General features: G+C 36.8%; 1 protein-coding gene across 6 annotated transcripts; it reads left to right on the forward strand.

Annotated features, from left to right (window-relative positions):
• Positions 1 to 2: 2 nt before the first annotated feature.
• On the forward strand, positions 3 to 27,712 carry GPR180 (G protein-coupled receptor 180). 6 transcript variants are annotated; one of them, XM_086330195.1, is made up of 9 exons: positions 3 to 296; positions 2,411 to 2,569; positions 9,191 to 9,391; positions 15,109 to 15,289; positions 15,432 to 15,481; positions 18,228 to 18,385; positions 22,003 to 22,194; positions 24,338 to 24,415; positions 25,428 to 27,712. In XM_086330195.1, exons 1-9 carry the CDS (start codon positions 152 to 154, stop codon positions 25,584 to 25,586), a joined length of 1,323 nt encoding a protein of 440 aa, XP_086186321.1. In that variant the 5' UTR covers positions 3 to 151; the 3' UTR covers positions 25,587 to 27,712. The 6 variants fall into 6 exon arrangements, 3 of the variants coding, with proteins under 3 accessions (XP_086186321.1, XP_086186323.1, XP_086186324.1); XR_015138354.1 differs by having other exon boundaries at positions 10 to 296; positions 17,516 to 18,385; XM_086330197.1 differs by having other exon boundaries at positions 10 to 296; positions 22,003 to 22,256.
• Positions 27,713 to 27,917: the final 205 nt, after the last annotated feature.

The following is a 27,917-nucleotide window of genomic DNA, read 5'->3' on the forward strand; positions in this document are numbered from 1 at the left end:
CCACCTCATTTGCTGCTAGTTTCCTGGGGGCGGGCCCGCGATGCCGGTCCTTCTCCCATCATCCCCCTTCCCCCCATCTCAAGCTGTCGACGTGGGGCCGCGGCCGCGGGCGGTTAGGGGTTGGGGTGTGGGTACCTAGCAGGAGGCAGGGATGCGGGGGCTGCGGCTGCTGGCAGTGGCCCTCACCTGCTGCTGGTGGCCACCAGGCAGCCAGGGTAAGACGCTGCGGGGCAGCTTCAGTAGCGCCGCAGCCCGAGACGCTCAGGGCCAGAGCATCGGCCACTTCGAGTTCCACGGTAGGTTCGGGGCCGGGGAGAGGGATGAAGGCGCGTGGGCCATCCCGCGGGCCCTTCTCTCCCCGCCTCCCTTGGGGAGCCTGGAGCTGGCAGCGGCAAGGCTGGGGACTTTAGCCAGCTTACCTGCTCTTCCCCTGTCGCCGGTTGTCTCCCCTACCGCGGCTTCCCGGAATCGTGGGATGCGTTTATAGCCAACCCCTCTGTTGCAGCTCCCCAGATCCTCGTCAGCTCCCTCCCCCATGAGGGATTGTATCCTGCACCTAAAAGACCGTTTCCCCAATCCTCTCTTGCTGACGAATGTGCTGTTCTCTATCCTGCTGCAAGTTTCGAGATCCATCGTTCAAAGAAGCATCGTTTATTCACTCCTGTCAGTTTGATTGTGTACACTAAGACACCGTAATTACATGTGAACATAAGTTTCAGAACTGAGATTTTCTGGGTTTTGTCCTTTTTGTTTTAGTATAAATTTGCTAAAACCTGCTTGCAGCACAGAAATTTAGGATTCCCCTCCTCAACACGTCTTACAATTGTCACAATTGTGGGAATAGTTTGGTTACTCCCCTAGCTTTACTGTGGACCACGAGGCCTAGAATGAACTTGACAGAAATACGCACAAGTGCGTCCTGGAAGCTTCTTAATTTGTATCCTATGTGACCCTTCTAAAATGAGATTGCATTTGATTCTTCACTAAGGGTCTCCCTCAAAAATCCATAGTTATTAAATGAATGAATCTGCTTTCATTCTAATTTTTGCTTCATTTGCACCCTCAAAGTTTGAGTGTTTTTCTTGATACTTACTCTTAGTACTCTTAATTTGACTACTACTTTATTTTAAAAAATTATTTGCTTTGGTGAGGTTAGGACCCTTGGCTGTGCCGTGTGCAGCATGCTCAAGTGATAGTAATGTCACTACAATAAATGGCACAATCTGGACAGTGTCGGAAAATCTGGCATGAATGGAAGGTATGACATGGCTTATTCATGATTTGCAAATAGGCTTAGACAGCCCAGATATTTCACTGATGGTTACCTGATAGATACAGAGGAGAAACAAATAATAAATCCAGATTTCTGAGAAAAGATTGAGGAATAGAGTGTTCCAAGTATATTAACATACACACTTTCTCTTTTTGTTTGTGTTTTTACTATTATCAGTTTTCAGTGAATTCGAATTCAGTAAAATAATAGTACCAAGACCATACTTAGGAATTGTAATTCAGAACATGATTCAAAATGTTAATAGGGGATAGAATCACTTTTAAGGCTGTTGATAATTTATAATGTGATGAGTTTATGTCAGAGACTTAAATGATTTTTTGATACACACTATACATATAAATTTGTTTAAAATGTTTTGTCAAAGTGATAATAGTATAAAACAATAACAAGAGAATTAAAAGATCTTAAGATGAAAAAATTGTCCCTTGCTTCGCTTTTCCTTACTCAGAGTCCCTTTCCCTAACTCAGAGTCTTTCCTTAGAGGGACCTACTTTTTGCCTTTTTACCTACTTTTTGCCTCTTCTAGGCCTTAAATGTAGTTGCGGTGTGCAACGCAAGGCTCATTGTATAGTTGTCTTACAACATATATTGTTCTGAAAATTCCTATGTAAAAGTGGCAGATGTCAAATGTATCTGAAATTCATTTATTTAAACTTTCTTGCTATATTATATATGTTTGCTTTTTATAGTAAAATAATAATTAAATATTAGCATCCATGTTATATTAAAAACCAAAAGAAACTGGCAGGACATTTCTATAGATAATTTATAAACAAGTGTTACAGATTTGGAGTGGTTGTAAAATGAAGCGAAATTCTATTACAGTGCATGTCTATGTACAGCAGATGTTGCTGTTTATTCAGTGAAATGCAGTCAGTTATCAGCTGAAGTGTAAGGAAACACAACACATTGTTTTGCATAATTAATGTGAATAATCACTTGACTTGTGTCTGAATGGGATGGTCATTCTAATATGAAGTACCTAGTTAAAATGAGATTTAAGAAAAATTGTGCTCTTTCAATTGCCATTTTGATAAATAGAGTTATTGAGTTGTCCTACCATTTCAGTTCCATATAAGATCAAACAAGTTGATAATTTTTGTTTTAATGTCCCAGGTGACCACGCTCTTTTGTGTGTCAGAATCAACAACATAGCAGTAGCTGTTGGAAAGGAAGCTAAACTCTACCTGTTCCAAGCCCAGGAATGGCTGAAGCTGCAGGAAGGAGGTCCTGAGTATAGCTGTAGTGAAAAATTATCCAAAGCTCAGTTGACAAGTGAGTATTTCCCCTTTTCTTTGATCATTTTTTTTTTTTCCTCAATGTTAGGAGTATTTACATATCAAGATGTTTCATGGCACAGTATACACCACACTCTGCCTAATACATTTTAAGCTAAATTTTAAGGAAACTAATCTCTTTGGTCAAAAGATAGAATGCTTTTTTTCCCTCTTACTCAAAATCTTTGAAAAAAATATGCAGATAATTTATAAAGGTATACTTTCATTCATTCAGACTTCTTACAGGCCACATAATTCCTACCAATATGGCAGATGTATTTTGACCCAGTGGCAGCATGGAGTGAATGATTATATTTGTTGAATGCTTATTATCTGGTAGCTCTGAGCTAAAAACTAAGCATGCGTTATCTCAGTTAATTGTATAATTTACCCCAAGTGATGCTGTTTTGCAGTATGCTGTTGGCACACTTGGGACCTAGTCACACGGTGCCACAGTGTGTCATTTTGGACTATCCCAGGACCACATCATTTGTAAACCGCTGGAGAAGGCAATGGCACCCCACTCTAGTACTCTTGCCTGGCAAATCCCATGGATGGAGGAGCCTGGTGGGCTGCAGTCCATGGGGTCGCTGGGAGTCAGACACAACTGAACGACTTTACTTTCACTTTTCACTTTCATGTGTCGGAGAAGGCAATGGCAACCCACTCCAGTGTTCTTGCCTGGAGAATCCCAGGGATGGGGGAGCCTGGTGGGCTGCCGTCTATGGGGCTGCACAGAGTCGGACACGACTGAAGCGACTTAGCAGCAGCAGCAGCAGCAGGTTCACCTCTGGAGAGGCTCTGCTTTTATTGTTCTGGTTACCTGAATCCTTGATCTCTTCTGTTGTCATCAACATTGTCCTGTGGGTTAGGGTGTTTGCCATCCAGAGTGAGTACAGGTATTTTTAATGCAGAAATGAAGAGTCTATGCCATGCTACCCATCCTACCCCTTGGACGTTAACTGGTTATTAATTAGGAATGTGAAATATCCATGAGAAAAACTGGGAATTATCTTTCTCCCCTTTTGCCCTGTATTTCCTCTACCATGTTCTACATATTGATGAGCTTCTTTTAGTCTAGTCAGTCAAGAACTTCTATTTCTAAACATCCGTTCTTTATTAGATAACAAGGTCTTATTACACGTTACTAACAGTGATTCTCAGTTTAGCGGCCAGTCAGCAGATATGTGGTTCCCTCGTAGCCTGAGTAGGGATGAGAGTACAAGTCCCATATCATCGCTGCCTATTGTGGGGATCTCTTGTCTAGGTTTCTGAGACGACATTGATAGTCTGCTGAAGAAGCCTGAATGACTAGATTCAGATATCAAAGACACAGTTACTTATTTACCCCAACCCTGAATTATAGAACTTATCTGGGAAGTTCATACAAAAGGTCATTGTCAGTTTTCTTTGCCTTTCTACACCAATTTGCTCAGCTAAGTGTTCCTCACAAGTATAAGAAGTTCTGACCCTCAGTTCCCAGTTCTCGTAATGTCTGCCACCATGCCATCCAAACCTGGTCCTCTTCCAGTGTTCCCTGTTTGAGACACTGGCATCACCCTCTATCTAGTGAGTAAGCTAGAAACCAAGGAGTCTTCCAACACTCCTCTCTTTAACCTCTCTATCCCCTTCCTGTCTAGTAAGTTTCCTCTAAATATCCCCTTCCTGTCTAGTAAGTTTCCTCTAAATATCTCTTGAATTCATCTACTTTTCTTCATCTTAACCCCATCATATTATTCCAGGAGGCCGTAGTCTCTTGCCTGGCCACTGCAGCTATGTTGCTCCCCCTCTGTAACCAGAGTTACAGAATAGCAGGTTTGATCGTCTCACCTTTACACCCTCACCACACCCTTAAATACTGTAGAAGGTTCCTACTGCTCAAGGAGAGATGACCCTCCTAACCTGATCAGGAAAGCCATCTGAGTCTGGCTGATGATAACCCCACTACCCCCCAGCTTCATCTCACAGTATTGCCCACTTTGGCCTCATTTTCTTTGTAGTGCTGGTTTTGTTTCAGAGCTCCCCTGGGCCTTTGCACCGGCTTTTCCTCTGTTTGCTCTTCTTCTTTGACTCTTCCATCCACTAAGTTAACACTTGAGGTTTTATAGCCTATTTTTTTCCACAGCACTTGTTATAGTTACAAGTTTATATTTATTTGATATAAAATCAATCAGTGAGAGCAGAAGGACTCTTTTGCCTATTCATTCATTCATTCACAATACTTCCCATACTATGCTAGGCACTAGTGATAAATCAAAGGACCAAAATCCTGACACTCTCCACAGCGCTTAAGGCTGCTTAAGGGTATGGATCAGGTCACTGTGAGTAAATGCGAAACTGAGGTTGTGATAAGAAGTATGAGTGTTAGTTACTTTTATGATTGAGAGAGGGTAAGAATTTATAATCACCATAGGCTCAGTTAAGCATTGGCTAAGTATTTGTAGGGTGAATTGTCACGCAGCTTAGTGCTTGAGGGGTTTTTGGTTAGTAGGTCATTTCCTTTGTATTTGGCACCTTAAAGTCTTTTTGCTTGTCTGTTAAAAATTGATCGGACAGTTTAAAGCTTTGAGCTGTAGGAATCGATTTATTTTCTTATATTACGTGGTCAATGTTATACCATATTGTATATACACTTGCAAAAACATAATTTTTATATCAGTCAAATACCTTCAGTCACAGAACTTACGTATATGGAGAGACTTGGTGCACTGGAAAGACCGCTAAACTGAGAATCACTGTTAGTAACTTGTGATAAGATCTGGTTATCTTTCACCTGCACTTTACCTGTCTGGTCAACAAGGAAGTTGGACTAGTTTTCTCCAAGGTTCCTAAAAGTCTAAAATGCTGTGATTCTAATTATGACCCTTTAGGTGGAGTTGCATGTGTAGAGAGCTATAATTTATAAAACCTCTTGCTGTTGTTTCTTTTTCTATTCTCCCTTCCTCTTCCTTCTCTGTTATGTGAACGGTATTCTTTGAAATTGCTGGAACGAAAGATCTCAGGAAACAGGAATTTTTGAAGAATGAAGATTGTTTTGTTAAATTTGAAGGTCTGAAATAAATTAAGTACTGATGGCATATATATTCCTTTCTACATATTTAATCAGTTCTTTTTCCAGTAACGAAAGCCAAGTCTTAACAAAATCTGTATTCTCTTTCGCGTATTATTTTCATATTTATAGTATGTTGTTATCTAGAAGCTTTGATGTATTGAAACAAAAAGCATATCCTTAAATTCATGACAGTGTAGTAGTATCACATATTTGAAGATAATTCCTTGTAAAAAAAATTCTTATTTCCTGACCATTAATGAGACTTTTAAGTATTAATAGCCTTTCACCTGCTTGGTGATGAGCTCATTAACTGTGCCTGATTCCTATGTAAAACCTTATTGCTGCCATGAACTATGAAAAGATTAGTAGATTTGAAAAATCTCAGTGTTGAATGTTGCTTTGATTATACGTTTTCCCCAAATTAATGTTTGAAGAATTATTTTTCAGTCTTCCTTTTTTCTCTTTCAGTAATGACATAAACCATCAGATTTTTTTAAATGGTGAAAAGTATTTTGTAGGGTTTTTTTTTTTTAGAGCAACCAAATAAGATATTTAAAGCACAGAAAATGAGTTTTATGCGAAAGAAATTTGCTGTCAGATAAGAATTAAATGTAATTTTGTATATAAAACATTTTCAGTATTGTCTTTTTATATCATATGCATATATTTCCTTTTGTACATTTGATATATTTTATTAATTGCTTAAAAGTGTTAGTATCTTATTATTTTGAGTAATTTTGTGAACAGTATTCATTTCATTTTATAATTCTATTGGGCAATTAGCCATTCAACACCATTCTCTGCAATTCAAGTTTTGTTAATATTTGAGGTACTAATTGCATCAGCATACAATAAGCGTGCTGTGCTGTAGTCTTTTGTTTCAAAAACAATGAACATGCAGTTTTGTCAAGAGGCTTATTTCCTAGGCTTACTGAAAAAGGCAGCAAGACAAAAACTCAAGCCAGTATCTGTTTATGATGTGATAATTTTAAATGAACACATAATTTAAAATGAAGCATCAAAAAGTATATTGATGAAAATATAATGGTTAAATTCTTATATTATTTTATCTAAGAGAAAAAATGGAAGTGATAAAACCTCAACACAGCAGAGCTTTTATATAATAAGCCCAGATTATATAATGGCAAGCTGCACATTTCAAAAGCCTTATTTCTGAACTGCTTATTGATCGTGTATTGAATTCTTATTAAAGGTCTTCAAATATTTAACAGAAATTTGAGTCCTTGCTACTTTTCCCCAGAAGCTGTGCCTTAAGAAAAACAGTATATATGTCAGCTAAATTAAGACAGCAAAAAAAAAAAAAACAAAACCAATGCTATGGTATTCTTAACAAAATCATCTTGTCCCTTTTAACTACTATTAGTGAAATTCCCAAATGTAAAGTTTTAAGTCCTCCAAATTTGAATCCTGTCTAGATAAGTCCCTGTCTCAGTGATAAAGACAACTTACAAATAATGTTTTTCCAACTTTTTATTAGGAAAATTTTCAGTTATACATACAAATTGAAAACAGTACAACCAGCATCTGAATATTCTTGGCTTAGGTTTAATAATGTTAATATTTTGTTACATTTGCTTTATGTTTGTGTGTGTGTGTGATTTTTGTTTTGAACCGAAATGAAAATAAGCTGTGGGTGTGTTGAGCAATTCACCATATTTCAGCAGACATCTCATAAGAGTAAGGACATTCTTCTCCATAAATATTACCATAACAATACCATCACTGCATCTAAGAAAATGAACGATTTCATAGTATCCTCTAAAATCTTTTCCATATGCAAATTTCCACAGTTATCTCAAGAAATGTCTTTTATTTATTAAGAAGTTTTGTGTTTTCACTTGAGGAAAAGATCAAGACTAGCTGGCATGCAGTGAGGGCAGTCTGGACTTGGGAATTGGGCCCATCATATATTTTCTATATTTTATGAACATACATATGTTCTATATTTTAAGAACACTTTGTGTAGAATCAGACTCTTCACTTAGGATTTTCATATACCATCTCCTTTGCTCCTCCCAAGGATTCTGAGTCAGACAGGGCAAGTGTCTTTAAGTTTTCTACTGAAGAAACACATGTAGAGAGGTTAAGTGTTGTATTTATATGATGAGTCCCAAGGTTATAAGACTGCTCCTCTAACTCTCCTACTGTCTTTATTACACATGGTGTTTGAGACTTCACTCTCCTACCACACTTACGGTGGTACTGAGTTTCTCTTAGGTCAGAATCATAGTTTTAGATCGAGAAGGGATCTCAGACATCATTTAGTGTTTCTCAAAGGGAGTGCTATTGGCATTTTGGGTAGGAACAAGTCTTTATCATGGGAGACTATGTTGGGTTGCATGAGATTTAGCACTGCCCTGCTTCAAGTACGTTCTCAACTGCTATGACAGCGAAACTGTCCCTATACATTTTCAAATGCTCTACAAGAGAGTACAAGAGTTAGGCACTCAGTCGTGTCCGACTCTTTCCGACCCCATGGACTGTAGCCCTCCAGGCTCCTCTGTCCATGGGATTCTCCAGGCAAGAACACTGGAGTGGGTTGTCATTCCCTTCTCCACAAATGCTCTACAGGGGAATAGAATTACCCTGGATTGAGAACCATTGATTAGTGTAATCACTTTATTTTAAAGAAAGGAAAAGGACAACTTGTATTCAGCAACCATGCTAAGTGTATAACTTAGTGCCTGCATTGGCTCTTTGCTCTAAGTATTATCTTCATTTTATGGATGGAGAAAGTGAGTGTCATTGCTTATGTAACTTGCCCAAAGTCATATAGAAGGTAAATATTGGAGGCAAGATTCAAGCACAGGTCTGTGTGAGGCCAACATTATGTAGATCTGACCCAGTGTAACAACTCTTATATTCCTGTAATTTCTATTTTTCTGCTTTGAGTACCTTTTAAAGGAATAACCAAACAGGAAGAGATTTTGGACAATCTTTTGAAGGTGTTTGTTGGCCATAGTTTTTCGATATAATAGTTTGCAAAGTTTAATGCTCCATATTTAAATATAACTCAAGTAATTTTCAGAAATGTCACCATGATGGTTCACACAGCATTGTGAATGTACTTAACACAGAGCCGTACACCTAAAAATGATTAAAATGATAACTTTTGTGTTGTACACATTTTACCACTGCAACAAAAAAATTTTTAGTATTGCTCACTGACTTGAAAACTTTGGAAATATTTAATAGAAATTCAGGATTTCAATGAAAGCTTCCTAGTCAGTTGTGGTATTTCATAGAACGTTTTGCTTTGGAGTATAGCCGATTAACAGTGTTGTGATAGTTTCAGGTGCACAGCAGAGTGACTCAGTGTACATATTTTCATATAACTTTTATAGTGATTCTTTTGGTTGGTTAAATACAATATTTTAACCTGCTTTTTGACTTACAGAATTTATTCCAGTACTACATCAGGGTTTGGATTGCTGAGGCGATCAGAACTAAACAAAAGAATTCTAATTTCAAATTGATTGTGTGACTAAAACAATGAATACATTTGAGAGTTTTGCTTTGAAAGTGCTATTTTTTTTTTCTTTGAAGTGGCCGTGAATCAGACGGAACATAACCTGACAGTGTCCCAGATTCCGTATCCGCAAAAGTGGCACGTGTTCTATGCAGACAAGTACACGTGCAGAGAGGGCGGTGAGGAGTCTCAGATGGAAGATGTCCCATTTGAAATGATGTTACTAAACCCGGATGCTGAAGGGAACCCATTTGATCATTTCAGTGCTGGAGAATCTGGTAAGAATATGTATTTAGATATCCTAAGTGTAGAAAAAGATTTATGCCCAAGAATCTTCATGTTGTGTTATTTGAATACCAAAAAATTAAAAACAACTTGTGTCCAACAGTAGAGAAATGGTTAAATAAACCTTCTTATGGAATTGTAACAGCTGTACTATTAAGTTTAAAAGCAGAACTGGAAATTTTATGTTGTATGATTTCAATTATGTTACAAAATGCAGAGAACAACAGAAAGAAGTACAAAAATATGAACAGATTGTTTCCATACTTTGGCTGGTAGGATTATGGATAGTTTATAGGTTCTGCATTCTAAAATCTGTTTTTATGATAAGCTAGCTTAATTTTTATAAACAGAAGAATGTTGATAAACTGAGCAGTCTAAATTGGCAACCCAGTGATTAAGTAGGATAGAAACTCCATCACTTCATATAGCTGTCCTTCACTAAGGTATTTGAATATTTTTAGGAGTTGCCTTCATTGGAGCTTGCATTCATTTTAGGAATGATCAAAATTGATGGAGTTTTCTGAAGTAAAATCTACTCCCATAAAATATTTCGTCAGAATTTTAGGTTGACAGAATTTGAAGTTCTGACTCAGTCCTTACTTAGTCCTGACTCCTTCTGATCTATCTTCTCCTGTGACTGATTTTGATTTGATACTTACAGTGTGTTTAAAATCTGTCTTTCTTTTGCTCAAGTGGGGAATGTTACTTTGGTCATGTCACCAAGACTATTTAAATGAAGGGGAAAAAAATCTCACTGTAATACGGATTTCCATTAAGCATGGGATTCTTTGCAAGGCTATTATGTGGGGATTGATTTTTAAAAAGTGCCGTAAGTACTCAAAAGTATTCATTGCTAGGTAGCTGGTGTAACTTCCAAGGATCTCATCATTTCTTTCTTTAAATACCTAGATACCTTAAAATCTGAATAATTCTACATTGAGGGATTAATTCATTAATTCTCAACCCACCGCTTGGGTTGTATCTGGAGAGCTTAAGGAAAAATATAGATGTCCGCCCCCAGAGACTGAGATAGACTTGATTTTGGAGTGGAAGTGAGGCATTTAGCTAATTCTACTGTGTAGACCCACTTATCTAGAAGTCCATAGTCCGTGTTGTTTTAGAAATGTGTTGGTTTTAACATAAAGCCTGCAGAAGGATTCTTCCTAGTCTGTAGCCTCAGGTATGGAATTTGTTTCCAGGGAATAATTCCCAATTAGTTCGGTTTAGAAACTTTTCCTCATTTGACTAATTTTCTGCCCTGAGTAGAGAAAATTGATTTGCTATGCTTTTTACTCAGAATAGACTGTTAAACCATGTATCTTAGAGGTTCAAATTAGAATACCCTGGTGCAAAAAGCGACAATTAATGTTACATGTTACTCTGATTAAATTTTATAGTTTCCTTTCAAATCAATTAGGTATTTTATATATCTACCAGACTTCAGTTACTCCTATATTTTACAGACATAGGAACTTAGGGGTTTTTTTTTAATATTGACTGAGGCAAGTTTGATGCTATTTGACAAAACACTACGTAGGAATATCATGCCTCAAGGTAGAATAGAATAAAATCGCCTCTTAAAAAATTAGAATCCTTGTTAATTACTTGTAGTTGGTAGAGACCAAAAGAAGTGCACAGAGTCCTGAGAGTTAAATCATCATTGTCTAAAGTAGACTTGATTTTTCTTGGAATAATATTATAGGCTCTTCCACATCTGCCATCTCACTGTCTTTAAGACTTCAGATATGTTTATTTTCTCTTGTTCCTTTTTTTCTCTCTGTTATCGATCTTACTTTTAGCTCTGTAACTTTAATGGAAAACTCTACTGCAAGTAGTATAGACAGTGCTGCTAAGTCGCTTCAGACTCTGTGTGACCCCATAGACGGCAGCCCACCAGGCTCCCCCGTCCCTGGGATTCTCTAGGCAAGAACACTGGAGTGGGTTGCCATTTCCTTTTCCAGTGCATGAAAGTGAAAAGTGAAAGTGAAGTCGCTCAGTCGTGTTTGACTGTTCGTGACCCCATGGACTGCAGCCCACCAGACTCCTCCGTCCATGGGATTTTCCAGGCAAGAGTACTGGAGTGGGGTGTCATTGCCTTCTCCAAGTATAGACAGTAAGGAAATTAATTCTCTTACATAACAATAACATCTGAGATTTCTTCAAAGCAGTTTATATAGCATTTCTCTACCCTCATATCCCCTGACTGTCAGCTTTGTTAGCTCCCTCATATTCACGGTTAACTGCAGTTATCTGGTCCTTGTATCTAGACAATGGCCAAATTTAGTGTCTCTTTGTTAAGAGCAAGGAAACTTTTCCCAGAAGGTCCCTCATCACATTTCATTGGCCAGAACTCTACACATGACCTTGTTATAACATGGTAAGAGAAATGTTAAGTGAAGGTATCAGAAAGGAGATAAAGGTAAACCAACAAGTCAAAGTAAAGGGTTAGGGTTAGGCGTACATATTTGGGCAAAGAGAGTATTGAAATTTCTCTAATTGGTTTACACTCATCAGGAGGTATCTTGAGACCCTGCGGGTGGGATGGACCTTGGGTTCTGAGACCGCAGACATCACTGGTAGGCCAGACTGTTCCAGGGGCTGCCCCGTGACCCACTGACTCTCTCCTTCTCTTACCCTCTTTTTTCCCATCTCCCATCATTTAGCCGGAGGTGAATTTTTTTAAAGCTGTCCTAAAAGTTTTCTTCCCACTGAATTTTACTAATGCTTCTTCCCATTCAGTTTGCCTTAAAATCTACTCATTCTCTTATAAGTCTTTGTCACCCATTGCATGGTGATTTAAGAGTATTTTTCTTCTTTTGTGTATAGGCAAGACTTAATACCTAGTATCCACCTGTTTTAAAATTAGATTTTAGTTTCAAGGTGAACATAAATTGCTCTCCTCTGAGGGATGTTGGCAGAACAAAGTAAAGTTGAAGAGGAAAGAAACAGACTTTTTTCCTCGAGGTGGTTTGTTTAAAAGAAGCCTGAGTGCAAAAGCAGAGTTTTGTCTTTAAAGAATTAAAGTCAAGGTAAATAATTTATGCAAAATGCAATGAGCAAAGTATAGGACAAATGTCCTTGTTCAAGTTACTTAATATATTATCTCAATGAAGTAATTTGTTGGTTACAGTGTTAGCTTTTTATGGAAAATACATTTAGTCTTGAATAATCTGAAAACATTTTTTGCTAGTGACATGTCTTATTTTTAAAAGTCCTTTCCTCTATTATTCTGGTCGCAGTTGTTGTTTAGTCTCTGAGTCGTGTCCAACTCTTTTGTGACCCCATGGACTGTAGCCCACCAGTCCATGTTTCTCAGGCAAGATTTCCCATTCTTGCCTGGGAAACCCCATCGGATTCTCCAGGCAAGACTGCTGGAGTGGGTTGCCATTTCCTTCTCCAGGGATCTTCCCGACCCAGGGATTGAACTTGTGTCTCCTGCTTGGCAGGCAGAGTCTTTGCCACAGAGCCACCTGGGAGGCTCACTGTTCTGGTTACTCAATAAATAGTCTGAGAATGTTCTTTTTCTAGTGCATTTCTAACCTAACAGAGCCTGGAACCTTAACTTGTAATGAACATTCTGTAAAGTATTATAAATAAATAAAAATTTAAGTAGAATACCATATTTAATTCTTTATACTAAGAAGGAAAGACAAAAGCAGATTCAGAACACAGGATAGCATCAAGACTTTTACTGACCCACAGTTATAATGCTGTGCTTAGTTGCTCAGTCGTGTCTGACTATTTGCAACCCCATTGACTGTAGCCCACCAGGCTCCTCTGTCCATGGGGATTCTCCAGGCAAGAACACTGGATGGGTTGCCATGCCCTCCAGGGGATCGTCCCAACCCAGGGATCGAATCCAGGTCTCCCTCATTGCAAGTGGATTCTTTACCAACTGAGCTACCAGGGAAGCCCACAGTTATATGTTTAGCTTATTTTCTGCCTTGTTCTATCTATTAGTCTAACAATCGCAGGCTTATGGTCCTATTATTTCTAAAACTAGAATACTCTACTTCTCTATGTCAGGAATCTTAAAAGAACATACACCCATTCTGTTATTTGATATTCTCTTGCTGAAGTCTGAATGTGCTTTCTCACCTGGACTAGCGACGTGGACGATCAGCATTTATGTACGAAGAGCAGGAGAGACACCCAGTGGCTGAAAGACTTTCTGTTTTCTCCTAACCATGCCTAAAACATGATTGAGATTGAACTGTTTATTGAGTATTTTTCCTACTATTTGTATCTCCTGAATTACTTTTCCAAAATGATTTTCCATATAATGGAAACATTTCCTTCTGTTGTTTCAAGTTTATCCCACATGGGAAATTGGAGCATGTTCAGGGGTCATAGCTGGGTAAAAGTGAGTGCAGTTTAGACTGTTCATTCACAGATTCAATAGAGACAGCTGTCTTCATAGCCACTGTCACGGTGTCCAGTGTTATTTAGATAGAATATAAAAGCCCTAATGTTAGGGACTAACTTTCAGTGTAACCGAGTAAATGTAAACTGTTAAACTCAGAGCTTGCCCTGGTTTGGTATAGAAATTTTCTGAAAGTTCTGAAAAACGAAGACACAGTCAAAAGATTCCACGTAACGCAGAAAAGGGGGTGTTTATCTTGAGAATGTGTGAAGACCGTCCTGAAAAGTTGCTGGTAGAAACTAGAGGTCGCTAAATGCCTAGCACCTGTAAAAAATTCTGCACATTTACTTTGTTCTTGTCTTTACCAGCCAACTCCCTTTGCTCATTCAAAATTTCTGCTCACTGAGAATTTTTATTTCAGTGTGGCCTGGCTTGACTCCTGTGACCTGCCCTAGCATCAGTTCTTTCCAACTTCAGTTTTTCTTGCTTCATCCTTTCTGTGTTTTGTGGTTTGATGTCCCAGGAGAACGTGCTTAGCCTCTTTGAGAACCAAGTGGTGCTGTTGGCCAGTGACCAGTCTTTGGACCGGTAGCCCTTTGGTCAGGTGCTTTAGTCTCAGTCGCCTGTGGAGTGGAATCACGTGGTCTCCACAGGTTTTTCTCTTTGACAGAACGAAAGCTCTTTGCTTCAGAAGGAGGCTCTGGTCATGACACATATTGTGACACTTTGTCCTAGTAGGAATTTAAGGCTTCCATCCATACCAGAGCTGTGGCTCTCAGGCTTTAGCTGCATCAGAGTCACTGAAGGACTTTTTCAAACCCAGAGTGCTGGTCCCCACTCTCAGGGTCTCTGAGACCTAGATACAGGATGAGTCCCAAATGTGCATTTCTAACTAGGTCCCTAGCGCTGGTGCTGCTCCTGGCCCAGGGCTCACACTTCGAGAGGCATTGTCAGGGAATGTAAACTATTATTGACTGACTAAGTCTATTTTTAAACGTCTTATAGAAGAAACCCATTTTGGGGGTAAGAAACATATGTAACTGAATGTTGAAATCATTGTTTTTTCGAACAAAACTATTATTTTGTGGTTAGCCTGTGGGCTTATTTCCTGACCAATATTTTTTTTTTTTAATAGATTGACCTTAGTTTAAGCTGTGCTCTTACAGTTAAGGCTTTATTCCAGAGTAGAAGATTATTTGAGTTTCAATGGGTTTTTCTTTTTTTCTCTTGCAAAAGTAAATAAAGGCTATGACTCCAATTAAAAGACAAGTTCTGCAAATATATTGATGGGAAGATTTGAAAGCAACCCAACACTGTAACTGGCTTGTTCCTTTCTTCTCTTCACAGGGTTACATGAGTTCTTTTTCCTCCTAGTCCTAGTGTACTTTGTGATTGCTTGCATTTATGCTCAATCATTGTGGCAGGCTATTAAGAAAGGAGGACCCATGCACATGGTTTTAAAGGTTCTGACAACTGCATTGCTGTTACAAGCTGGTTCAGCTTTCGCTAATTACATTCATTTCTCCAGGTAACTCAAAACCATTAAAACTGTGTTCATCATTATGTCTAATTAATCCTAATTAATCCACCAAAGTTATGTTTGCTTTGATTATGAATAATTTTGTTCACATTTGTAATTTATGCTAATATTCTCCTCTTCAATTCCTCAGTTACTCCAAAGATGGAATAGGGGTACCTTTTATGGGAAGTTTGGCAGAATGTGAGTATCTTACTAAGCATTTCTTTAAAACATAAACTTACTATCTGCTTCTTGTATGTTTTCCTTTTTCATCACTTATTTTCTGTCATAATACAGTTTTTTTAATCTGAGGTTGATTAGATTTGGCTCAACTAAAAATAAGATTACAGATTTAGTTTCCACATATCCTGTTTAGTTTCTGTAGGGATAGATAATGTGTTTAGCTATTCATTGTCTTTAGAGCATATTTATGCCCTTTCTGTCATTTTTATCCTCAATAAAGACTCAGTGAAGTAGATATGCTTATCCCTATTTTGCAGATAAAGAATCTGGGCTCAGTGACAGGAAATACATTTCCAAATGTCAGTCGTCTGGTAGATGGTAGAGCCAAGACTTAGACCTAATTTTCTGACCACAAAGCTAAAGATTTTTTTTTTTCCCTTTTATCATCCCCTTTTTGACTTTTTCTCTATGTTTCTAACCTGGAGCCATAGAATAAACCTATAATTGAGCTGACTTCTCAGCTTTGTTCTTTGATTTATAAGAGGAACTCTTATGAGGTAATTATTCAATTAAACATGATGGTGAAAAAATAAAATTTCCTATAATCATAACTTTTAAAAGAGAACTTAAGAGGTACATCAGGTCATATGCCATTCTCAGTTCTGAAAAACAAGTTAAGATTTGCTCTAAAAAAGCAGGTCCTGAATACACAGCCATTCTAGGATTTACTTTCCTTATATTTTCCGTGTTTCTCTTCTAGTCTCCTCACTCTTTAATAGGGGGTCTTACAGTAATCTCTGTAATCATCTCAGGACCCGCTTATCCTGATGCTGCCTATTTTAAGATTCTAAAACTTCTGTAGCCTCTCCTTTTCCTTGTGAAGAGGATGTGTATACTGTTCACCTCTTGGGCATGAGCAAAAGTTGACTCTCTTTCTTTTGACACTACCAGAACCCTTCTTTGTCCCTCTGTTTTCTCTTAGATGACTCAGGATGTTTATAATAGAGTCCTAGAGTTTTAAAGCTGGACAGAACATAGAAATAATTTAGCTCATGCATTTTAGATGAGGAAATTGTGGTCCAGAGAGGCAAAGCATACAGAGGCCCATCAGTAGCAAAGCTATTACTAAAATCAAGGACTTTTGAAGTTTTGTGAGTATCTACTGTATACAAAACAGTTTCAGGTTGTCTGGCATCTTCATGGTAGGTTAAAAGCAAAAGTCTTTTTTAAAAAAACTACAGTAAATCAACATTGATCATTTTTGGTAGTTCTGACAACAGGTTTATTAAATGATAAAATTTCTTTTTAAAAAAAATTTTGGCTGCCTTACATGGCATGTGGGATCTAATTAACAGTTCCCAGACCAGGGATCAAACCTCTGCCCTTTGCAGTGGAAGTGCGGAGTCTTAACCACAGGACCACCAGAGAAGCCCCTAAAATTTCAAGATTTTTAATTAAATTCCACAGGATGGGGTTTTTGTGTGATCTGTGTACTTTGTCTATAATTAGTTACTTTTCCAAGAACAGATAAGCTGTGTTCTGCCTGTCGTCACAGTTACAGTATATTATATCAATATGTGCATTAGTTAGTACACATATAAATGAACCAGAAAATCTATGTACCCCCCCACACCCTATATTTGTAAAAACAAATAGCAAAAGCTAAGTAGCAACTTATGTAGGTATATTCCTTTGGCTGACTTCTTTAAGTAACTGAATATGTATTTGTAAAATGTTTAATAAAAATAATTAGCATCACAGTCTAAATCTCTGGTGAAAGTAAAAAAGTTTATACTTTGTATAAAAACAGTAAAAGAAGACATAAAAGTCATACATGGCAATTGAAAGGAAGTTTTATTTTGTTAAATTGTGATCAAACGTTTATTCCAAAATCCACATAGAAATATACTTTGATGAAAGGTTATATTTTTTAAAATCAAAAAATAGGACTTCCGAAAAAAATACACGTGTAAGTGGAGGTAAACGACTGATGGTTGTTTACCAGTAGCGCTGAACTAGACGCCGGGCGGTTTTGTTGTGTCCTTTCCACAGCAGCGGACCTCCCTGAAGTGTGAGTGATGGCCGCCTGGTGGCGCTTCACACCAATGCATGGAGCACTTCATCTGACTTCAGGACTCACACTAAGGCCAGCATAATTGGATGCTACAGTAGCTCTGTGTTTCTTTATTGTCATGCTATTTCTTACTAATAGTTTCAGCAACTTTTCTTCACATTGTGATTCAGCCATCAAAAAAACATTAACAACCCAGAAATATGTAGTGTTCTCCACACTGCAGAAGTTATATTTAAAATGGTTTTCGTAAGTGGTGAGTTATAGATTGTAGTTAGAAAAACTAAGAAAAATAAGGAACACAGATTTAAAGCTGGCCTTAAAAATATGTACAGGTATATATATATTTTTAAAAATAGGAGTTTTGCCATTATGTTAGCTATTTTCAGAAATGTTTACAAATTTAATGGCAGAATTCTTTAGATTTATTATTGAATTTCTGTAGTTTCTTTTTGAAAGTGCCTGTCTTTTGTGCTTAATAAGATAATTATGTTCTCAATGCAAAAAGGATAAAATTTGGGAATTCCCTGGTGGTCCTGTGGTTAGGACTCTGAGCTTTCACTGCCCAGAGCGCGGGTTCATTCTTCAGTTGGGGAACTAAGATCCCACAAACTGTGTGGCATGGCCACAAAAAAAAAGGAGATTTGTTGTATTGCAAAAGCTCAGCTGACTTTGGTTTTCATTTCCCATTAGTTTTTGACATCGCTTCCCAAATTCAAATGCTATATCTACTTCTGAGTCTGTGCATGGGTTGGACAATAGTCAGAATGAAGAAGTCTCAGAGCAGACCTCTCCAGTGGGACTCTACTCCTGCATCTACTGGTATTGCTGTATTCATGGTCATAACACAGGTGTGTAGTGAAACCAAATATTTCTGTTCTATACTGTTCGAAAATGCAGACTTGACAACATCTCCTGTCAAAATTGAACCCCAGGACCCATGAGAAATTTGTGTCGTTTTAAACTATGAGTTTAAAGTGTGATAGATCATAAATGAAGTAAATCAGAAAGAGAAAGACAGATACTATACGGTATCACTTACATGTGGAACCTAAAATATGACACAAGTGAAATTATCTATGAAGCAGAGTTTATTCTCAGACATAGAAAACAAATTTATGGTTACCAAAGGGAAAAGAGGGTGGAGGAGGGATAAATTAGGAGCTTGGGATTAGCAGATACACACTGCTATGTATTAAATAAACAGCAAGGTCCTACTGTATAGCACTGGGAACTATATTCACAATCCTGTAATAAACCACAATGGAAAAGAATATGAGAAAGAGTATGTATATATGTGTAACTGAATCACTTTGTTGTACATCAGAAACTAAGACAACATTGTAAATCACTTATAGTTCAATTTTTTAAAAACACAGAAAAAAAGAGTGATGGATCAAATAACCTGTTAATTTTCTGAGTGCTAGTATATGTAAATTGTAAAATTTCATTGTAATTTACCTGAATCTGAGCTTCCTATCAGCTTATTTAAGCACAGTATGTTTAATATTCAGTTAGATTCTCATTTTCTAATTAAGAGCTTTCTTTCATATTTTCTAACACTTTGTAAGTACTCAGTATTAAATCAGTCAATGAATGAAGATTCATTCATTGGCAGGAATCTACTTTATACATGAAAGAATTCAAGTGAATATCAGATTAAAGAAAAAAACAAAATGTAAAATAAAAAAGAAGGGGATCTTGTTTTTGAAATCAAATACACCCATGGCAACCCACTCCAGTGTTCTTGCCTGGAGAATCCCAGGGACAGGGGAGCCTGGTGGGCTGCCGTCTGTGGGGTCACACAGTCGGACACGACTGAAGCGACTTAGCAGCAGCAGCAGCAGCACACCCAAAACAAATTTGGTCTTTTAGAAGGGTCCTCTCTGCTCTTGTTTTGTTTTCCTCTGTTGTAATATGTAGACATTCTAGACTCTCTGTGTACTTATATGCAATGGATTTATAAAAATTTAGATGAAAGATATAAACATAAAAATCTGTACTGAATTTGTGACCAGTATAAGTTACAGATGAAAATGAAATATACACTTGGGTTCTATGTAGGACATCATAATTTGTTTTAATGCATTAAATAAATGGAAAAACTCAGTAGTGGAGGGTAAAGCCTGTGCTTTATTCATCTCTGTACCTCTAGTACTTATTTAGGACTGTAAGTGCCGAGTGACGGTCTATTGAATTTACATGATTGATTTAGAAAGGGGCCATATCATAGGTATTTATATTTAAAAAGAAAATAATGCCAGGAAGGGAGAGCTAATGAGAAAGAACTGAATTGGAGGTGATTAAAATAAGGACAAGATCCTACCAACTTAACATTTCTGATCCAGGGTTTAGGGAGAATAATGTTGCATCAAGTTCAAGTCTCATTTCTCAGTAGCCTTTTTTAAAAACTGAATTTTCATTATTTCACTATAATTTAAATTCATTATCATAAACATACAAATTGAGATTATAACTACATTAGACTTTCTGTGAACATTTGTGACGACTGTGTTAGACATGGCACTGATCCTCAGCAACAACCAGACTAGGAGGACGAGACAGGCAAACAGAGATCATGTAAATATGTACACTGTATTCCACAGGTCACACATTAGCATATGTATGTGAAAATATGGGAGTGCTGTGCTTAGTTGCTTCAGTTGTGTCTGACTCTTTGCTACCCCATGGACTGTAGCCCAGCAGGCTTCTCTGTCCATGGGGATTCCAGGCAAGAATTCTGGAGTGGGTTGCCATGCCCTCCTCCAGGGCATCTTCGCAACCCAGAGATTGAACTCAGGTCTCCCACATTGCAGGCGGATTCTTTACTACCTAAGCCACCAGGAAAGCATTTGTGAACAATGTGTTAGACATGGCACTGATCCTCAACAACAACCAGACGAGGTGGATGAGACAGGCAAAGAGAGATCATGTAAATATGTACACTGTATTCCACAGATCACGCCTTAGCATACATATGTGAAAATATGGGCGTATGAATATGTAAAAATGTGAATCATGGGAAATGGTTATTTTTTTCTGCTTTGTTGGATTATAATTGAAAACCAGAAATTGTATAGATTCAAGCTACATAAGTTGATGTTTTGGTATATATACATTTTGAAATGATCACCAAAACCTAGCCAGTTAATATCTATCACCTCATGTAGCAGGAGATAATAGTTCTATGATAGCACTTTTTTGTGGTAAAAAGTCAAGTTTAGAAATGCATGTTGAGGAATCAGATGGGTATAATTTGGTGGGGTAGAAGAATAACTTTAAGTGAAAAAAAGATCGAATATTTGGTCCAAGAAGGAAATTCATCTGTGCAAGAGGAGAACAGAGTTCACCTAGCAAGAATGTAGCAGGAGTAAAATTAGGGTGGAAGATTCAAGAATGAGGAAAGGAGGTGGTTGCTGGTAAACCCCATAAAGCCTAAAATTAGATTTAGTAATGGAGTTTTCATCTAAATCTTTTGGAAGCCACTGAAGACTCAATTCTGAGGGCTGAGTTGGTAAATGAAGGGAGAACAGAGGACCAATGACTTGTGTGATGGTAAAAATTATCATAATTTAAGTGATTGATGTTTAGTAAAGATGGAGAGTATGTGGGCACTGATTTCTACTGAATAGCAATAAACAACAGCTTAATCAGGAACTTGCTGAGCTTTTCACTGGTGTAGTAATCATGGGGGAGAAAAGGTGAACAAACACATAAGGAAAGTAACTCTGCCCTGGGTGCCATAATGAAGATTAAAAATCCACTCTCCTTGGAACTTCCTTGGTGGTCCAGTGGTTAGCACTTACCTTCCAATGCAAGGAGTAGGCCTTCAATCCCTGGTCAGAGAGCTAAGATCCCACCAGAAGCAATATTGTAACAAATTGAGTAAAGACTTTAAAAATGGTCAACATCAAAAAAAAAAAAAAAAGAAAATCTTAAAAAAATCTACTCTCCTTTAACCAGAGAGGTTAACGTGGGAAAAAAGAGTGAAATCAACAATTCAGACTTGCTAGTTTGTGGATTATAAAAGATACTGAGATATTTGAAACTTTATCCTGAGATAACAGGCTTGAATACAGAACAGTTTGATTCATAGTAAGGTGTTGAAGTAAGAAAGAGATTGATTTAGAAGAAACTTTGTGCTTATTCTGTGCCTCTTTTCAACTTATTTTCATCATAAGAGATGTGTTACTTGAATTGTGGTAGCAGTAGTATTTTTTATCTCTGATACATAGTCTCATTTGATAGCAAGCCCCTTCCTCCAGCTTCTGGGTGTCAGTGAGGGGAAAAACTGCCCATATTTTATCAACACCTTATATAGTTTGATAAATCTTAGAACCTCTTAGGAATGAATGTACTGTTTAGGGGGATATATAAAAGAGTTGAATAAAGTACTTTATTGTAAGTAGATAAGACTTTTTTCTCTAAAAATATGTATTTATTATTATTATTAATTTTTTTTTTGCAGAGTATTTTGCTACTTTGGGAACAGTTTGAAGAAACCAGTTCTCACAGCCACCATTCGCACCACAGCTTAGCAGGGATCCTTCTTATCGTTTTAAGAATTTGCCTAGCGTTGTCCTTAGGCTGTGGACTCTACCAAATCATCACAGTGGAGAGAAGTACACTCAAAAGGGAGTTCTACATCACCTTTGCCAAAGTATGGGTTTGCTTAGAAAATGACTTCTTTGCATTGTCAACTTCATTCTGCATTACTGGGAAGTTAGTATGCAACCCTACGCTTATACTTCATAAACTTTTATTATGTGCCAGGCACCACTCTTAAGCCCATTATGTGCTTCAGCTCATTTAATCTTCACAATTTATGAGCTGCAGATGATACTATCCCCATGTTACAAAGCCCATGGAACAGTAGTTTCCATGTAATCTTTGGCAGGACAGAATTGTAATTTCTCGATCAATAGGGATTTTACATTCTTTTCTATAGTATCAGAACTTTTTAATAAAAAAATAGATTACTGTTTGCATTTCTCAAAAAAGCAGTTTGTAATTGACTATGAACTGTTTACTCCCAGAATTATGCAATGTTTTATAACGAATCATGAAGAGCCATCCTTCAGCGTAAGCAGAGGGAGCCAGGAGACTGAGTACACGCCACACTTCAGCCATTTCATGGCATCCATACGAGATCGCGTTGACTTCATTCCCCCTTTCCATGTCCTTCCTATGCCAGTGAGAGCCAAAGGCAGATGGATTTTTTTTTTTTCTGTACCCATTTAATAAAGGAAAAGATCAGGAGAGAGGTTGGGGCAGTCACATTACAGAAGCCTCCCTCCCTGGAAGGTAATACTTTTGGTATACAGGTGGAGAGAATCCATAACCTATCCTCTTGGCAACTCTAAACCGCATTCTGACAAGCTGTGTGGTCACTCACCCTAGTCCACAGTCTCAGAAGAGTGAGGCTGCCATGGACAGAGGGCCATGATTCCTTCTTTATTCCTGAGGTGGAGCTTTGTCAAGCTGCTGCCACAGGCCTCTCGTGTATCAAACAGGCAAGGATATGCCTTTCACTTTGGAATTCTTCACAGATACAGTAGTGCCTGTTGTCTGAAACGTTAGTGTATACTTCAGTTGTATGAAAACTAAATTTTTTCTTTTCAATGTTATAAACAGTACCAAAATTTTTCTTAAAGTGAAATTTTTATATGTTTTCCTATAACTATTTGAATAGGTTCAGACATCCAGAAGCATTTAAAGAGTAGCAAACACATTCTCACCTCTCTCCCATCTATGCAGTTATCACCTCCTTACATATTCACAACTATTAATTCCTAATTTATTTTTCAGAGAATTAAAAATATATATTATTAAATATTTTATATTTCCTTTTGCATTTATACAGATAGTAACATACTAAACACGTATTTATACATCTTGTTTATTTTTCTTACAACATCAAGGTACTAACCCTGTCAAGAGCTAGTAGTATTAACTTATTATTTTATTTCAAATTTAATTTTGGAAAAGGATATTTTGCCATGTTCTAGGAAAAATAGAAAATATATATTTGAAAATATAAGTGTTAAAAAGTTTCCCATTCCTACTTAACTAATTCCAGTGTCTTTTGTACTAAATCTCAAACAAGTAGCCACTGTTAATCAGTTTTTTGTGTTATTCTTATAGAATTTCTTTGTGTATCTGTATGAAACTATAAATGAATATTCTTATGTCTTTTACAGAAATATTGCACATTTGTACCTCGATTTTCTCAATTATCAATTTGTTACTTGTTTAAACGTGTTCTGCTGCTGCTGCCAAGTCGCTTCAGTCATGTCCGACTCTGTGCGACCCATAGACAGCAGCCACCAGGCTTCCCGTCCCTGGGATTCTCCAGGCAAGAACACTGGAGTGGGTTGCCATTTCCTTCTCCAATGCATGAAAGTGAAAAGTGAAAGTGAAGTCGCTCAGTCGTGTCCGACTCTAGCGACCCCATGGACTGCAGCCTACAAGGCTCCTCCATCCATGGGATTTTCTAGGCAAAAGTACTGGAGTGGGGTGCCATTGCCTTCTCCGTTAAACATGTTCATAGTGTATCAAAATGTGTATATGTGAAAGATGAAAGATTTTAAATACTCCTAAAAAACCCATTTGATTAGAAACGAAGTATCATTGTCACAACAATAGCAAACTTATTTCTATTTTTTATTGCAGTTTCTACTGTACAGGCCAATTGAGATCAATCAAGACCTCCTAAATAGGCTAGTAATGTTTTCTCTCTGGTACATTATGAAAACAGAGCTTTCACAACTGCGCTTATTCAACGTATTTTTCATTTGTTTCAGGGCTGCATCTTGTGGTTTTTGTGCCATCCAGGTCTTGCGTGCATTTCTGTCATTTTTGATGACTACCAAAGAGATAAGGTAAATAATATATGTGATCAAATAGTTTTATTTGTAGTCTTTATTGGGAAATTAAGTAGGAAAAACCTATTTATCCACTCAGTAGTTTCTTTGGATTCTGTGAAATAAAACTTGGAAACAAAATATTAAACCAGTGAGTATTTCAATTTAGTTTATAAGCAAAATGATGGAAAAATAGCTTTTGTTATTCCTATTTTAACCTATCTTATAGTACTATTTTATAAATTAACTTTTAGAATGTATAAACACAGCTTTGTTAAGAAAAAATGATTAAAAATGTTCACTACATAATGTTAAATATCAAGATTGCTTTAAAAAAAAATCAGTCTGGTTGCTTTAACACCCTGCAGACTGGAGTGCCATGCTCACGTATGTCACATTTTGGTTGCATTGATACCTACCATCTTAGGTGAATGACTCCATCATTTCAAAGTGCAGTTCTGCCAGGAGCTGTTTACAAGCAATGCCATATGTGCTTGAACACAGAAGTGTGTCTTGAACCTGAGGTATTTACAGAGGGTAAATAGATAGGAAGGTAGTCTACAAAGACAGAGAAGCGACCTGAGAATTTCTGAAAGGGCTTTTAGAGTACTCGTCAAGATTCAGGTAGGGGCACTCTTTATTCCTATTACTAGATTAGCCAGGAGCCTGATTTTTCTTATTACTTTCTTATCACTTATAACTTTTGTCAGTACATGCACCCTGAGGAGAGAATGGTTTCGTAAATTATTCTTTTGTGTCTTGTGGCATCTATAAACTGCTAAAAGAATTTTACTTTTGAACAATTACAGTCCTGAACATTAGTTGTATTTTTCTATTGAAAATTTCTTTTTAAAAATTTACCCTCAGTAAAGATGGGGAAGATATAATTTTTTATTTATATATATTAAAGTATATATAAGTTTATGTATGATGTTTATGTATGTATAAAGCATATATAGGTTCATGATAAATTGAATACAATTTCTCTGTTTTTGCATGCAGTAAAGCATTCCCTTTCTTTTGTTTTCAGGTCATTACAATAGGTGTTATCCTTTGCCAGTCTGTTGCCATGGTCATTCTCTACAGACTCTTTCTATCCCACAGTCTGTACTGGGAAGTTTCTTCACTTTCCTCAGTAACACTACCACTGACCATATCATCTGGACACAAAACTCGGCCTCACTTCTGATACTTGCTTTTCTCTAAGGAAAAGTGAATTGATTCACCAGAGTGCAATAAGGATCCAAATACAGTGACTTTTTTTTCATACTTGTGGTATGAAAAATTGAACAGAGAAGGCAGAGCATGTTATATATATATAACTGCATTTAAGCAGTACCAAACTGAAAACTGAAAAAAAGGTAACAAATGTTTTGAAATATACTTAATAAACTTTCAAGAAAGAGCATTGTTATAAGGTGATTTATACAATTTCCATATGGAAATAAAGCTGAAAAGAATTGTATAATATTTTTATAAGAGACTCACCACTTACAATGCCTCATCCTACATCAGTAGTTAACTCAGGTTTGATAGTCCAAAAAAAGTGATCAGTTAAATGATTACTTACTTATATGTATCTAAACTAAGTCCAGTTATGAAATCAGTATAATACACTGGTTAAAAACTGCTTCTTTTTATGCTTTAAGGAAAATGCATTTCATATTGGAGTTTAAAGATATTGAAAATTAAGTTACTTAAGAAAATTAATATAAAATATATTTGTAGTTAAGTGAATAAGCTTTTGTTTATTTGTGGATGGGGTTATTCTCCATTTTCTTCTATTACTTTTCGCTCTCTAGTTAGGATTTAGCTTGATTAGCAAAGGGTTTTTGGCAGATAATTTATGAAAACTTAGATACATTGCAGCGGTTATACAAAGGATTTTAAAATCTGAGCACTTAGGTGAAGGGACAAGCAGGTTAACATGTTTAAAAAGAAAGAAGGAAAAAGTACTCTATGATATGGTTACTAAAATTTTAATCCTGATATAATTCATTTCTCTTACATTGAATCCCCAATCATAATTAAGCTGTATACACAGATTAAATTAACAGAAGCATTTCACATAAATGTTGGTTTCAGTCATCAACTACCCATGAATTCCTGCCCAAGGATACTTAATCAGGATTAAATTTTCTATGAATAATTGGAAAACAAAATACTCACTGGATTTGTTATAATCCGTGTTGGCACTGGATTCTAAGTGGTTGCCATCTTGAATCCTTTGTAATAAAGCCATATTTTTTGCGAATGATGCCCTGGTATTGAGTATTCAAATACTCTATCAAGTGCCTGTTAAAAAAATTGCTACATTGTTGTTGGTACTTGCAGTCTAAAATGACTATTCCCATTAAGAGTCACTGATCACAGATTATTCTGTCTTGCAAGTCCTTCAGGCCTTTTCATTTTTACCTCTGGCTTATTTTAAAGATTTTTCTTTTTTAATCTACTTTCAAAGGTGTTATGTTTTTAAGCAAGAAATAGTGCACTGATCTGGTAATTTACCTTTTTTAATTAAATGTAGTTAAAGTAACATAGCAGAACTTTAAAAATATCTATTTTGTCTTTGTTTTTCCTTTGCATCTAGTCTCATTGAAAGTGAATAGTATTCTGCTTCATTTTAAAGGCAAAACACATGTGTTCGTGACTAGCAAAATGGCAGAATGACAAAGTTCAACCTGCTCATTAAATCATCAACAGCTCTTTGTAAATTATTTAATAAATGAGAGCTACAGGTTGAGACTAGAAAGTCGACAGTATGTTTTAGATTTATGTGATCTTCTGAGTGGTCATGACCTTTTATTTTACTACATCTCACATCTAATAACCCCAGTTATTGTCTGTTGTATTCAACTGAAGTGCAGTTAATTGAGCTGAAAAAAAAGACTGAAGCCTTTTCAAAAGTTTTGTTAACTTGCAACAATGGGAAGAGAATAATCTTTGTGTTACCTACACAAAGAACATGGAAACTGTAATCAACATGTATGAAATATATTACTGTGCTTGCATTTATGAGGCTTGAGCAATTTATTTTTTACTTTTATTTTTTAATTTATGGTTGAATTTACTGATAATTTATTTTGTTATTCAAGAGCCATTGTTAAATGAAGGAAGACAGTTTGTTAATAAATGTATAAAACAGCTGTGAATAATTAGTAATCCAAGTTCAGAATTCATAGTTTGTAAGTCATGACATGGTATCCTCTGTTTTTTCTCTTCCTGAGTGTTTACATGGAGATTTGTTACCACAGATTACAGAAAGATAACTGTATACTGCAAACTCTAATTAAAGATCAGAACTTTGCTACTTTCTTTATTTGTCAGATAATGCGTTTTGTTTTTTTTTTTAATCTATTTTACATTTTTTCTTGGAGAAGTTGAATGGTCTTTCCACAGCTTTTTTTTTTTTTCCAGAAGCATTTTCTTTCTTCATGTACTAAGGTATGTGTGCTCAGATGCTCAGTTGTACCTGACTCTTTGTGACCCCATGGACTGTAGCCCGCCAGGCTCCTCTGTC

The sequence above is a fragment of the Bos grunniens genome, chromosome 12, assembly GCF_055505025.1.
Source record: "Bos grunniens cultivar Pamir isolate PY7600 chromosome 12, Bosgru_T2T1.0, whole genome shotgun sequence".
Lineage (NCBI taxonomy): Eukaryota > Metazoa > Chordata > Mammalia > Artiodactyla > Bovidae > Bos > Bos grunniens.